Raw genomic sequence first — 13,520 nt, 5'->3', positions numbered from 1 at the left:
TATACATGACGATTTGATCAGCAATTACCAATAGGTGGTGCCTCATATCTCTGCACCGTCTTCCGCTGCCTTAGATTGTACGGCCTGTCATTTTCCTCTCCTGCCTCTTCTGCTTCATCCCCTTCGTCGTCTTCATCCTCTGCGTCCTCCTCCTCTTCCTCCCCGTGAGAATCTGAAAGTCAATAATGTCCTTTTGAAAACTTCAGGTACTACCAAATTTGAGCCTTTGAAAGATTTCCCCTAAAGTACACTCAGCAATCCACTGTAGATTTTTTTTTTATTGTTTTGATGAATTAAGTTCAAGCTGAGGTGGTTCATTAAGTTTTCATGATCTCTCTCTCGCTCCAATGATTCATAAGTACAACATTAGCAGGAACCTAACCTTCCGTCTCTTCCTCCTCTTCATCCTCCTGCTCCGTCTTGCTCATGACTTTGTGGTGTGTAGGCATGCTGAAAGTGCCCCTGCGCATGGATTTTCTGCGCTTCACCCGAGAATACATGTCCATGTTTTCCTAGAAAATACAGGGCTACTTATATCATATATTATATATATCATTGGGCAGTTGTACTGTACTTTTATAGCTCTGGGCTGTGCGTTGCAGCAGGGCCGGACTCACCTCCTCAGTGTCTCTTGTCCACATGCGAAGTCGCTCCACCTCACGGTTCTGCCTGATGCTGCTGATGTTGTCCATCTCCTGAAGGACAGCCTCCGCAGTGCTACAGACACACACACACACACACACACACAATTTGAATTTCTCATACTCTTAAGTATGAAGAAGTCCAATTCCAAACAGTATGCTCCAAGATGAATAAAGTATGCTCCAACCAATAAAGTCAGTTCCATCTCCTGTTATGTTAGAAGCAATGTTGCCAAGAAAAATGTCACTTGTGTGATTGTTAAGCTACCTGTTGACCAGCTGGTCAAACAGCAGGCTCTGATTGAGGTGTTCAAATTGGCTCTTCTTCACGCGGCAGCTCCTCTTCAGCTCCACATGGCCATTCATGCGAGAGTGATCTCCCCCTCCACTCTCTTCATTCCGGTGACTCATATGGGCTGCAGCAACAACAAAAATGTATTAAGAGACCTATTATGTACTTGTATGTCTCTTACAGCATATGTTCAATGTATGACTTTAAAAAGAAGAAAGGTACAAATTTTAATTGCCTTACCATGTCCATTTTGCATTATGCGAGAGGACAACCTAGATATAAAACAAAACAAGTGAAAATATGTATGCACAGAAAACTACAAATAATCTGACGTGGTCTGGGTGCTCATATTTAAGTGTCTGTTTACAAAACATGACATTAGAAGAAGGAGATCAGATGGGCGTCTAGAGATTAACTCTTGCTTATTTTAACTTTGTACAGACAACTTTGTTTTAACAAATCATTATATTTCTGCCAAAGTAAATGTAGTAAATAATGTACTAGCCTATTAGTGTGCTGCACAACATTACTATTATGAGATGCTCATGATGAATGAAGCCAAGGCCAGCAACTGACCTGGTGTGGTAGGTGGGAATTTCCCAGCTGACCCTCTGGCCCTTGGTCTGAGGGGATGGGGAGGTATCACTGGAGCTGGGCTCGGAGGCAGTCTGGCGCCGCATCCGCTTGGACGGGGGAGCCAGCCGCGAACTGCTTGGACTGCTCACATCACTACTGAGCTCTTTCTGTTGAACAAACAAAAATTACACCAATTTTAGGAGAGAAAGGAGGAGAGAATGCAAAAATGATAAAAACAATCAGAACAAGCAGGCAACAGAAAAAGACAATGCCTCACATTGTGACAGCCTTTCACAATTATCTGCATAAACCATTCACCCCATCAAGATTGTACAAAGCCAGAATATTAAGAAAATAACAGGCAATCATGAGCAAATCAAATCCATGACAACATAAAAGAAAGCTAGTACTTCAAATGGCAAACCCAAAATAGAGTACTATGATGAGACAAGACACCTTGTACCCAACTCCTTAATGTATTCCCCAAATCACAACAGAGCCCCAACCAAACATACGGCCTTGATGCTCACGCCCTTCACAGCTTAACTTCCCTGCTGATATGAAAGCATATCTCACTGTTGTCATAGGCAAGTGTCTACAATGTCTGCAGATGGGTTTGTCTGACTGACTGACTGACTGACTGGATAGATGAAGTGAAAAGTGCATAATGTACAAATGCACAACTGTGGCCTGCTTGGGACACCTTGAAATCATTCCTCATTTGAATCATTTTCCAACATTGTCATAAACGATGGTCAGGTTTAGCAACAGGTTTTTGACAAGGTCTTCACACAGGACACCTAGTGAAAGTGGTTGGAAGTTTAGTGTACAAAACCTCAGTTTTCTTCTTCAGAAATATCTGAATTCTTGGATCGTGAATGTTTAGGTGTATCACTCAAACGACTTTTAAGTGACAGATCACATTAACGTGTGTCATCATTAATCAGCCTGGCTTGCAACCCACAGCCGGGAATGACTCGAATTACTGGAAGCACAATTCAACAAACTGTAAACCCTAGCCAAACTGCCCATTGAAACTCAAGAAAGTGCTAATGACTATGCATAAATTATGATATAAGTGAATTAGTTTGTTCATCTGTGTTAAATGCTATAATAGTTGTAAATAATGCGGAAACACAGAGCCTCTTGTCTTGTATAATCTCAGTGTTTACGTTTTGAGACAAAGACTGTCAGACAGCTTGTAGGTCAGCCGATCAGAGTCCAAACTATTAACTCAGTGTACATACAATACCTAGAACAATAGCATTCTGTATGACGTTATAGCAGTGCGTTTAAAAAACTTACTGTAAATAAATGCTGCATGGGGGCATTTGCAGAACAAAGTTCAATAAGTTCAGACTTGCTAAATACAGGACTTGAGTCAGCCAACTGTTTTGAACCTGGGACTCCCTTCCCCCACTGTAAACTAGCTGTCGGGCTAGCTATAAGCTACAAACGCTAGCTTTACTAAAGCTTTATCTTAAATAAGCAAGCTAATACTTCCAGGACGGCAATATGAAGTAATGGCAATTGCCCCATGTCAAAATCCCAGTTGTCGTTATTAAGAGGGCTAATTTAAAGAGACAAATGTTAAACAAGACAGTCGGGTAAAATTGCCAAACACAAAGGCAACTCAACTTGGGGCTAGCCAGGAGTTAACATCGCTAGCTTGAAATTTGACAGTTGTGCAATACCTTCAGTGTAAATGACACGCGTATAAATTGCTGCATTAAAGTCTTATATTGTGTATCTGTGTGACTGAGTGGGTGTCAACTTCAATACTGCCTGTACTTTGCTGTGAATTATACATTATATAGAGCACCTTGAGGCCAGAGCTACAGCTAACCTAACCAACTAGCTAGCACAGCCAGCTAGCTGACCCGGCAAAGAAAAGAAACCGGCTTACATGTTCATCAGAGTTTCGCTCGGTTCTCGACGACGATCTAGTCCTCGAGGAGATGAAGGGACCGCTCCCCGACCGTGAGCCTTTCCTTGTGTTCACCATGTTTTTTCCTTTTGTCTGCCCTTACCGAATCTCCCAAGCCAGCTCCAAACACTGCCTCAGTGAGCGCAGCATCGAGGCGCCATTTTTCTCTCTCTCCCTGTTTGTCTATCTATCTAGCTAGCTAGCTAGCTAGCTCTCTCTCCCTCCCTCCTTCCCCCTCTCTCAAGTAGATGTGGGTCTGTTTGGCAGGTGCATTCATTTTCGCTGACTGGACTACCACAAAAAAACTAGCCTTAGTTATCAAGTTATCAGTAGATACTAAGCAAATATAACAAAATATAACTAATAGAAGCAATTGTGTTGTGTTGTTATGGGTTATACATTATAACGTGCCATGTGCAGTAGAACTATTAAATCTTAGGGAACAGTACAGACTTCCATAAAGTCGCGCCATTAAGTAGTGCTACTGAACCACGATGAGTCCCTGAAGGAATATTAAAGGAAACAACTTCAGAAAAAATACAATACTTTTAAAAAGTATAATTTTTTTTAACAGTGTACCCTTCAGATAAATACCTTAAGGACTTGTTTAAAGCTGGAATTGGGCAGCTTCCAAATTATTAGACAAAAAGTTAACAAAAGTTCAAAAATTGCATATATTAGGTATTTTAATTCTAATATTATCGACTAACTTTTGTCATTCTTCACTGGCTACAACCTTAATGCATATGATCTAAGTTATTAAAATAATGATTATCATTCTCCTCTTGCTGTTTCGGTTTTCAGAATTGCTCTTCTCATCATTTAATTTGCACAGCTGAGAATTATTATTTAATAATTCTATGAAAGAGGCCGGTCATAATATCTGTCGGGCAGAATTCCCATCTGCTGGTCTGGTTTAACCTACAAAGAACCAATGTGTTTTTGTTATTTACTTCTTTAGGTGGGCAATAGCAGCAAAAACTTTTAACCTTTGATCATACTAGGTAAAAGTGACATTTAACAAAACTGTAGTTTGCCAAGAACTTACTGTGATCCTCTCCAGAAGCCCTGTGGGATCCCTTGGGGATCACTGCTGAAACCCAAACCTGTGTTTGTGGGTATGTTTGTGTGTGTGTGTGTGTGTGTGTGTGTGTGTGTGTGTGTGTGTGTGTGTGTGTGTGTGTGTGTGCGCGTGTGTTGCCTCCTCTATTTCTGGCGTGACTGAAGATGCAACTGTGCAAGCCATCTGTTTCATGTTTTAGGTTCTAGGCTTGATTTAAAAAAAAAGCTTAATCAAGACTATTTTTGTTTTATTAGATAGTGCATTATGTGTGTGTGTGCATGGATCTGCTGAAGGCACCATCTGTGATCCGTTTGTCAGAAACAATAGGTATCCCCACCACTGAACACAACGTTAAAACCTTTGTAATTCTCAAGTGTAACTGAAACACCTAAATCTAATGCTTTCTGATGCTTTTGAGGAACACACAAATGAATCCACCTATAACTAAAATTATTTATGTGAAAATAGACCTTATTGGGCCTTTCAATGGTCAGGAACAAAGCCCATATGCACATCAGAGAGTAAAGAGGATGTGCCCTGATTTTATTTGTAGGTGTTCAGTTGCATTGTGAATTTTGCATACTAAAAGTGACTCAGTCACATATTCAGTTAATTCTTAATTAATGCATATATTAAATAATTGACTGACCAATAGTGTACAAATCACGCTTGTGGTTGTATTATCTGCCCCTAGTGGTCAATAGAAGGCATTGCAATGTACATGGTCTTATTACCATCTCTCACTAAAACACAGTTCTCCAAAACATAGAATAGAATAGAATACAATAGAATAGAATGCCTTTATTGTCATTATACACAAGTGCAGTACTTGTGCAATGAGATTAAAGCAATCTCTTTACAGTGTTGACACGAAATATAAAAATATAAAATATAAGAATATAAAAGTATAGGTAATGCAGAGAAAAAAGAGAGGGGGAAGGGCTGTTGCACAGTACTGAGTCCTAAGAGCAACTATATACAGTACATATATAAAATAGCTTTGAATACACATTGTGTGAAAAGTAGATACGTATCAACAAATAAATAATAGTGGCACTGTAATGAAATGAAATGGTTAAGTACTAAATAATAAATAAATAACACGTGGGTTGACCAACAAAATGTGTCTCTGTGAAAAGATATGGAGGTATTTGTGGTGTAACACATTTTATTTCAGTCTTGTATGAAAATATTAAGTAATAATACAGTAAATACAGTAAAGTTTTCCAGATGCAATCCACGACTAGTGTTCAACAGTGGGACAGGGTGAGTATCCCAGTATAGATAGATCGATAGATAGATAGATAGATAGATAGATAGATAGATAGATAGATAGATAGATAGATAGATAGATAGATAGATAGATAGATAGATAGACTGATGTCGACCCTGTGTGTATCATTGGTATTTCCTATGCCATTTAATACTGTCAATAGTTTAAAATGCAATTCAATGTACTGAGATCAGCAGTACAGCATTACGACAAAAGGGATCAATTTACGGCACTGTTATTGCTTTACAGACATTGCTCAGCAGAACAGCTGCTGCACGAGCTCACGGCTGCAGATGTGTAGCCCGGAATTAACCGACAAAAGACGGACTGGTAAATCAGTATTTGACCTTAACCTTAATACGCGCATGCAAATTCGCATGTACTGTGTGTGTACATGTAGATAGAATCCATGTTATACACAGGTCCTACGTCGTTGGCTCTGAGCCCACTTAGGCCTACGTAATTAACGATACCGCTAGCTTGGTTTATTGGTTTATCGATAAAGAGCTAGCTAGCGTACAATGACTTGTGAATGCCAGATAATGTACTACATTTTTAACATAATTGAGCTAATAAAGGTTACCTATCAAAATAAAGGCTTTTATATATATGGCTTAGAGGGATAAACTGTACTGTAAGAGTGTATAGGTTACTGCAAAATACTTTTATTGCAATAATATTATCATTGTACATCATTATCATTAACGTTACTGTCAAAATGTACAGCTTTTTTTTGCACTGCTATTATTCTCATATCGTTATCATAATGTATACAGCTTATTTAAGCACATATTATCAGTCATATGTTATTATTATTATCAATTATTACCCATATTTCGTTCACTGTACTACTTTACGTGCCTCTGCAAATTGACCCCCTGTGATAGGCCCTATAACGACGTCTGTTTTTTCCATTTGTCTTTTTCTTAGATGGAAAACACTCAAAGTCATGAAAGAGATTGAAACCGTGGGGGGCGAGAAAGATGAAAAATCGTAAGTCACAAACAAATTGGTTGCAAGCTATTTTTTCCTTAAAATCCCTTATATTGAAACGGAACATTTGAAATGAAGAGTTCCCATAACTCCTAATGTTCCTCAAGGTGTGAATCAGTATTTTTCTTGAACTAAATAATAGCAATACAACTCAATCTATGGATTTAATCTAGGTCAGTTGTATAAAGTGTGACGCATCTAGAAGGAGAAATCCATTTGATTGAACAGTAAAGGCCCAGGAGAGCACTTTCTCCTCCTCTTGAGGTGCATTTTCTGGTTAACAAACCTGCACGCTTAACATTATTTTTTCATAATTTTCAAATATAATATAATCTTATTTTTCAATAAGACATATAATGACTGAATCACACACTTGTCTTTTTCTTAATGGGTTGTCAGTGAAGAAAATGGCGAGGAGGCTCCAATGAGGCGTAGTTTCTCGGTAGAAGACCTCCTCGGTGAGGTGGAGAAGATCTGTTACGATGCCTCGGGGACGTCAAAGGTCAGCAACAAAATCACACCACTAAATCTTCATGGCCATATCTTTGCACATGTGCGTTCTGCAGCTGACACAGTAAAGCTTTAGTATGTCCACAGACATATTATTTTTGAAAAATACACTGTAGACTTATAAGAAGAAGAAGAAAGGATGTATAGTTAGGTCAAACAAGACACCCGCACACTGCTATAACGTAATATACTAAATAATTAAAAAGAAATCAGGTGGTTGTTAGACAGAGTAATCAACACTGATATTACAGTTATATTGAGGTTATAGCCTAGAGGTTATAGAAGCAAGTTTGTGACTGGGAGGTTGCTGGTTCAATCCCCAGGCCAATGGGATAAAATCTCGCCCTCATTACCACCACTGATGGGTACTGATGGTACCCTTGAGCAAGGCCCTTAACCCCAACCGCCTGTGGTTGTACTGGGCAGCTTCCGGGTGTGACAGCTTGTTTTGCAAATGAGATTTTGTTCTCAATTGACTTCCCTGGATAAATAAAGGTTAAAAAAAAATGTATACGTGCTCACTAACCCGCTCGTCATCATCTACGTGGCCACCAGTGGATTCCGGATCACTGTAGTGTCTCATCAGGGCTCATTTTTGTGGCCGTCATTCCAGGTGGAGATGGTGGTGAGGTTGTGGAAGGATGGCTTCACTGTAAACGACGAGGAGTTTCGCAGCTACTCCATACCAAAGAATCAAGACTTCCTGGATGCCATCAAAAGGGGGTGAGTCAAAGTTGTCAAGCCCGAATTTTACAAGCGTATCGAGAAATATTTTACCACCGTAAAGCACTAAAGATCCATAGTATCTTAAGTTCTCATAGGTTGGTTGATTAATATCGGTGACCTTACTACTACTTCAACAAGTGTTGGCCTACTGGCCTGTACTTTGTGCCTAAAATTACCTCAATTGTTCCTCTCACATTGTCAAGCGGTAAAAGACGGAGGACATTGCTATCTGCGATGGTCGGACATTGCAATGCATATTCTCCAGCTGATCGAAAGCAAATAAAGCATGTATTATATATTTCTGCTGGCTCTGGGTTGTATTGATTATGAAAATGTGACTTGTGTCCATGACAAACCTCTGTAAACTAAACATTTGAGGTTAATAAAAAAAAAACTATAGTATACCCTAGTATAAAACAGAACTATGGAGAACTATATTACATGCATTTTGGGAAAGAGACTTCAGATACAGTATTAGGGACCACAAAGGTCTATATAAAGAGACTTCATATACAGTATTAGGGAACCACTAAGGTCTATATAAAGAGACTTCATATACAGTATTAGGGAACCACTAAGGTCTATATAAAGAGACTTCAGATACAGTATTAGGGACCACAAAGGTCTATATAAAGAGACTTCAGATACAGTATTAGGGAACCACTAAGGTCTATATTAAAGAGATTTCAGATACAGTATTAGGGACCACTAAGGTCTATATAAAAGAGACTTCAGATACAGTATGAGGGGACCACTAAGGTCTATATAAAAGCATTTAAAGATATACCAACGCAGACAAACCTCCCATTACATGTAAAATGTATAGAGTGTATACTTTATATAGAGAGCTGAACACTGTATGTAGCTCAAAATAAAATAAAAAAATGTTTCTCCTTGGTTCAGTCTTACATTGAAACCCTAGAAGTGAAACTAGTAGTCAAGATGTTCCTCCTGCAGACTCCAACCAGGCAACATGAGAAAGATAAAGCATAATGCTTATTAGGGCTCATCTGTCATATTTGAAGATCTGACTAGACGGTATTTTTATCCGTCCCAGGGAGCTTCCGGCGGAGTGGGAGAGCAGAGCAGAGGAGGAGGAGCTGGAGATCAGTGTGGAGGATCTGACCGAAGAAAATTATGTTCCCAAGAAAAAGGCCTTTCACCCCTTCAGCGGCCGCGGATACCGACTTGGCAGGTGAGAGATTGCTGTTGTGATAGTGTTACCGTGTAAAATGTTACATTTTAGTGTATTATATAGATTGATACATGATTAGACCTTTTTACAAAGGATTACTTGGCGTATATATTGTCATAAATAATCAATAATGTACCCTGCTGAAGTATGTCTCAAGTTCCAAGATACTATACTTCTTTATGCCACTAGGTGTCCTTCTAAATCCATGTATCTTAACAGCCACAAGCAGATCTGATCAAACAGGCAGTAAGCCTGATGAACTCAGAGCCTGCGAACATATTCACAACACCACGTGTATGAATGCTGAATTGATTTTTTGAGAGTCCAAGAAATGTTGAGTGTGAGCTTTTGTCTGCCTGCACCTGGCAGTAATCCAATAATAAATCCAAATACACAATGCATATGCTGTCTGTGCCTTTAACTGGTTCTTAATCTGTTTTATTTTTTTTAATTCCTTTCCATTCCCAGTGTTGCACCCAGAGTAGTGGCCAGGTCCCCATCTGTGCACGAGGACGGAGAATCTCCTCCTATTCCCATGGTAACACTAGACCACGCCCTTCCTGTTACCTCCCTGCAGATCTGGTTGGCTGACGGCAGAAGATTGGTGCAGAGGTTTAACCTATCGCATCGGTGTGTATCAAGTCAAGGCCAAAAAAAAATGCATCTCTCCACATCTTGGCTGACATCACCAAACAACATCTACATATTAAATAGACACTACGTATTCTGCGTGAGGAACATCTTGACATTTTCCATCCCTGCCATGCTGTCTGTAAATCGCCTAATCGCAAGCATAGCAAAAAAAGTAGTGCAAGGGATGAGATAAGAATTTTGTTTGTACTATCTTGGGAGGTGGTGATGGGGTTTGTTTTAGGAGAACGTAATGTTTTGTTCTAGTCTGCTGGAGTTGAATGGCATGGTGCCTGTTCTATCCCCTGCCACAGCGCACGGGGCTGCAGAAAACATTATCTGAGATGTAGCAACGGAGTGGATCTATAAAATCCCCAGAGAGGGATTGCGTAACTCGGATGCAGCATTTATATAACAGGGTTAGTAGCTAAAGGATAGGGAGGGCTGGACCCCCCCAACTTTCCTCTAACCTTAGTGTGTGAGGAGTGCGTCTGCCATAAGATAGCTCGTATATGTTGGGCTGTTGTTAATAATGGATGATGTAACTAGTATAGTGCTTCAGAGAGACATCATGTGTGACAAGAGAGAGTATTTGGGCGGTGATGTGTTGCTACCGAGAAGGAACACACATGAGGAATCGTTGTGCCTTTTGACCTTCTGTCCCGATCCTAATTCCGTCTCTTAATTCTCCTCCAGGATCACCGATGTTCAAGATTTCGTGGCACGCTGCCAGAGGAGCTGCCCACCTTTCGTCCTAACGACGTCAGTTCCCGTCCGGGAGCTTGACGACAAAGAATTGAGTCTAGAAGAGGCGGATTTGGCCAACGTCGTCATCGTACAGAGACCCCTAAACACACAGGCTCCGTTTGGACACTCCTGATTAAAAGCCCCCCTCGTAATGCATACAACACACACTATACACACCCCTTCACCGACACCTCATCATGAGCTTGAGTACAGTCTCAAAGCTTCCTGTAAGTTACACTTGATTATTCTTAATTCTGCAGCTTGTGCTGCATTTGATGATTGTTATATTTATTCATCTCCGTGTGGGATTATCTGCGGCCCGATGGAGATGTTGTCAGTTCTTCAACGTCACAGGTGCTGAAGTGCTGTTGTTAATGCTTACTTTGTGTTTTTCCTCTGGAGGACAGTGTTTACCTGCCAACAGATCTCCCAAAACTCCCAGACTCCAGAAAGGCAAACCAGTTCTGCCCCCCCCCCCCCCCCCCCCCCCCCCCCCCCCCCCCCCCCCCCCCCTGCAGATGGTCCACCATGTGTGTCCATCTGGTCGTCTACCACATGTAACCCTCCTTTACACACACACACACACTCACGCACACACATAAAGTCTTCCCAAACTGCGATCACCAGTTCTTCTGCACTATTTACAGTACAAAAATAAATGAGGAGCTGATGTTTCAATAAATATCTCGGAGTTTACAATTATATTTAAGGGACATATGAGGTTATTTGCACATTATTAATATTTAAATTGAGACAAGATGATGGTATTTGTGTTGGCATGACTGTTGAGATCTATTAACTACTAATTGTTTTGCCATTTTTTGCGTTATTTGATGTGAATATTTGTTCTTGTGGGAAGGGATTTAAGTCAGACTGCACAATGAATTGTTTTATTTGACTCCATCCTTTCAATACATATCAAGGTACAATAAAAATCCTCCTTAAAGTTCTGGATATTTCTTGTTTCTTTTTGATGAAACACAATGAAATGAAGTGGTATATTTTTGAAGGCACTTTCTCATTCAAATTCATATTATCACAGCCCAGGTGTGAAGACTGAAGACAGAAATATTTTATTTATAATTAGAGCATCCGTCATCTTGGAGTGGTTGTGATCATCATGTTGGAGATCATGGAGTGACATTGAGCAGCACCTTATTCCGTGTTGCAATGCAACATCTGTGCTGCAAAGATTTAAATAAGGATTTAGATAAAGGAGGCAGGGAGGGGCTAGTGATGTCAAATAAATCCAAATTAAAGGAATAATGACATTGCAGTGTTGACACCAAGACAGTACAGAGTGTGACTGCAGTGAGCATTGTGTGTAATAGTGAACACTTGGTTGTAGAAATCAGTTGCTTCACAACAAAAGAAGCAAGAAAGTGGCAAAAAAAAGAAGGAAATCTCATTAAGGCATGGTTGTGTAAAGTTTAATCCTCGCTTTTCTTCTTGAATGATGCATCTTGTCTTTCTTGGCATACTTAATGACATGCGTGTGCTTTTACATCTCATCGCCATGCTTTCTGCCTTGCCTCTGGAAGAAGGAGAACATTATCCATCTTCAATATTTAAAGCAATGGGTGGAAGTGTGCAGGACAGGACGTTTGTATTTGTGGCTGAGGAGGAGGCGGTGACAACCTCAAGGCGGTCAAGGTTAGGGGGACAAAAGTCTTGAATTTTGTAATCCCCTCTCTATCAGGCCAGTCCATATTTTCAGATTTTTTAACCTGAATGTACAGGCTGTTAGCAGCCAGAGGGTGTCTGGTTAAAGAGTAAAAGAGAGCACATTTCCTCTCTGCTACATATTTAATAAGGCTAAGCATGCAGGGAATTACTCTCCCTTTAACTCCCACATTTCCTTTCAGAATGACCCTTTTACTCATGCAGCATACCAACCTTTCATTTTACACATTCCTCTTCATGCATTATCGGAAACATAGCCGTTCTAATGCAGGTCATATGGCTGACTTTTGTGCGACGGTGCCTTTTTCATTGTCACAATGTGGTTTTGGTCAAGGGGTTTGCATGCTTGGAATTCATGGGTCCACCGGCCTACGTCTCCATGACATGTTTGTTGTCATGCTCTGAGGAGAGGCTTACTGTGGAGGGTAAGCATCTCGCTCTAAAAGAGCTGCTTATGAAAGTACTTTGTGGGAAAATGAAAGGCGCTCAACATATCATAAGCGAAAGACTGGAAAAAGAGCCTATAAAAATAGGATTATAAGTATGTGTAGAACTGTATCTCATTTTTCAACCAGACCACAAATGTTTAGAAAAAGCTTACTTTCTTTTCTGGGTCAAGCCTAGATTGAACTATTAATATGTATTTTAAAGTAACATTTTGTTGTATAGAACTAAGGATCTCTAAATTAAACAACATAGTAATCTTACAATGTAAATTAGAGCCTGTAAAACAGAAGATTTTAGAAAATAAATGATAAAGGTTGAGTTATATGGTACTGCACATTAAGTCACAAGGATGATACCTGTAAATCAGAAAAAAAAAACCTTGATCAGACTTATGTATGTATGTATGTAGAGGTTTACTCCTCAATGCAGTTGGCCCAGGTTCAACTTCAATCTGCGGTTCTTTGCTTCATGTCATTTCCTCTCTTTCTCCCCTTTCATGTCTTCAGCTGTCCTGTCAGAAATAAAGGCTGAAAATGCTCAAAAACTTCTTAACCCTCTTGTTGTTTAAATTTGACCCCTTTAAAAATGTCTACATCTAAAATATGGGTTTCTTTTTAACCAAATTAACACATAAAAATGGATTGGATTCCATTCAACGCTCTTTGCAAATACAATTGATAACTTTCATTCTTGACTACACTCATCTGTACAATCCTCTGATCTTAACTATTAGTCAAAAGATAGATAACTAATTAGATTAGATAATTAGATAACTAATGAGCGACAATTGCTCCATTCCTCCATTTTGGACTTTAAG

At 39.8% G+C, this 13,520-nt stretch overlaps 2 protein-coding genes across 3 annotated transcripts in view; one reads left to right on the top strand and one right to left on the bottom strand.

Annotated features, from left to right (window-relative positions):
• atad2b (ATPase family AAA domain containing 2B) overlaps positions 1-3,679 on the bottom strand; it is a 64,088-nt gene extending 60,409 nt beyond the window's left edge. Inside the window, exons 1-7 of the mRNA XM_034900864.1 lie at positions 3,416-3,679; positions 1,510-1,676; positions 1,174-1,205; positions 910-1,057; positions 618-717; positions 383-512; positions 29-172 (exon numbers count right to left, since the gene is read on the bottom strand). Coding sequence (XP_034756755.1) covers positions 29-172; positions 383-512; positions 618-717; positions 910-1,057; positions 1,174-1,205; positions 1,510-1,676; positions 3,416-3,514 — 820 coding nt within the window. The 5' untranslated portion in view covers positions 3,515-3,679. The remainder of the gene's footprint in view (positions 1-28; positions 173-382; positions 513-617; positions 718-909; positions 1,058-1,173; positions 1,206-1,509; positions 1,677-3,415) is intronic.
• Positions 3,680-5,976: 2,297 nt separating this feature from the next.
• Positions 5,977-11,040, top strand: ubxn2a (UBX domain protein 2A). 2 transcript variants are annotated; one of them, XM_034900870.1, is made up of 7 exons: positions 5,977-6,102; positions 6,703-6,765; positions 7,165-7,267; positions 7,889-7,998; positions 9,059-9,196; positions 9,665-9,826; positions 10,523-11,040. In XM_034900870.1, exons 2-7 carry the CDS (start codon positions 6,722-6,724, stop codon positions 10,704-10,706), a joined length of 741 nt encoding a protein of 246 aa, XP_034756761.1. In that variant the 5' UTR covers positions 5,977-6,102; positions 6,703-6,721; the 3' UTR covers positions 10,707-11,040. The 2 variants fall into 2 exon arrangements, with proteins under 2 accessions (XP_034756761.1, XP_034756762.1); XM_034900871.1 differs by lacking the exon at positions 6,703-6,765 and having other exon boundaries at positions 5,992-6,102.
• Positions 11,041-13,520: the final 2,480 nt, after the last annotated feature.

The sequence above is a fragment of the Etheostoma cragini genome, chromosome 18 (genome assembly GCF_013103735.1).
Source record: "Etheostoma cragini isolate CJK2018 chromosome 18, CSU_Ecrag_1.0, whole genome shotgun sequence".
Classification (NCBI taxonomy): domain Eukaryota; kingdom Metazoa; phylum Chordata; class Actinopteri; order Perciformes; family Percidae; genus Etheostoma; species Etheostoma cragini.
This window is presented reverse-complemented; position numbering and strand designations above follow the sequence as displayed.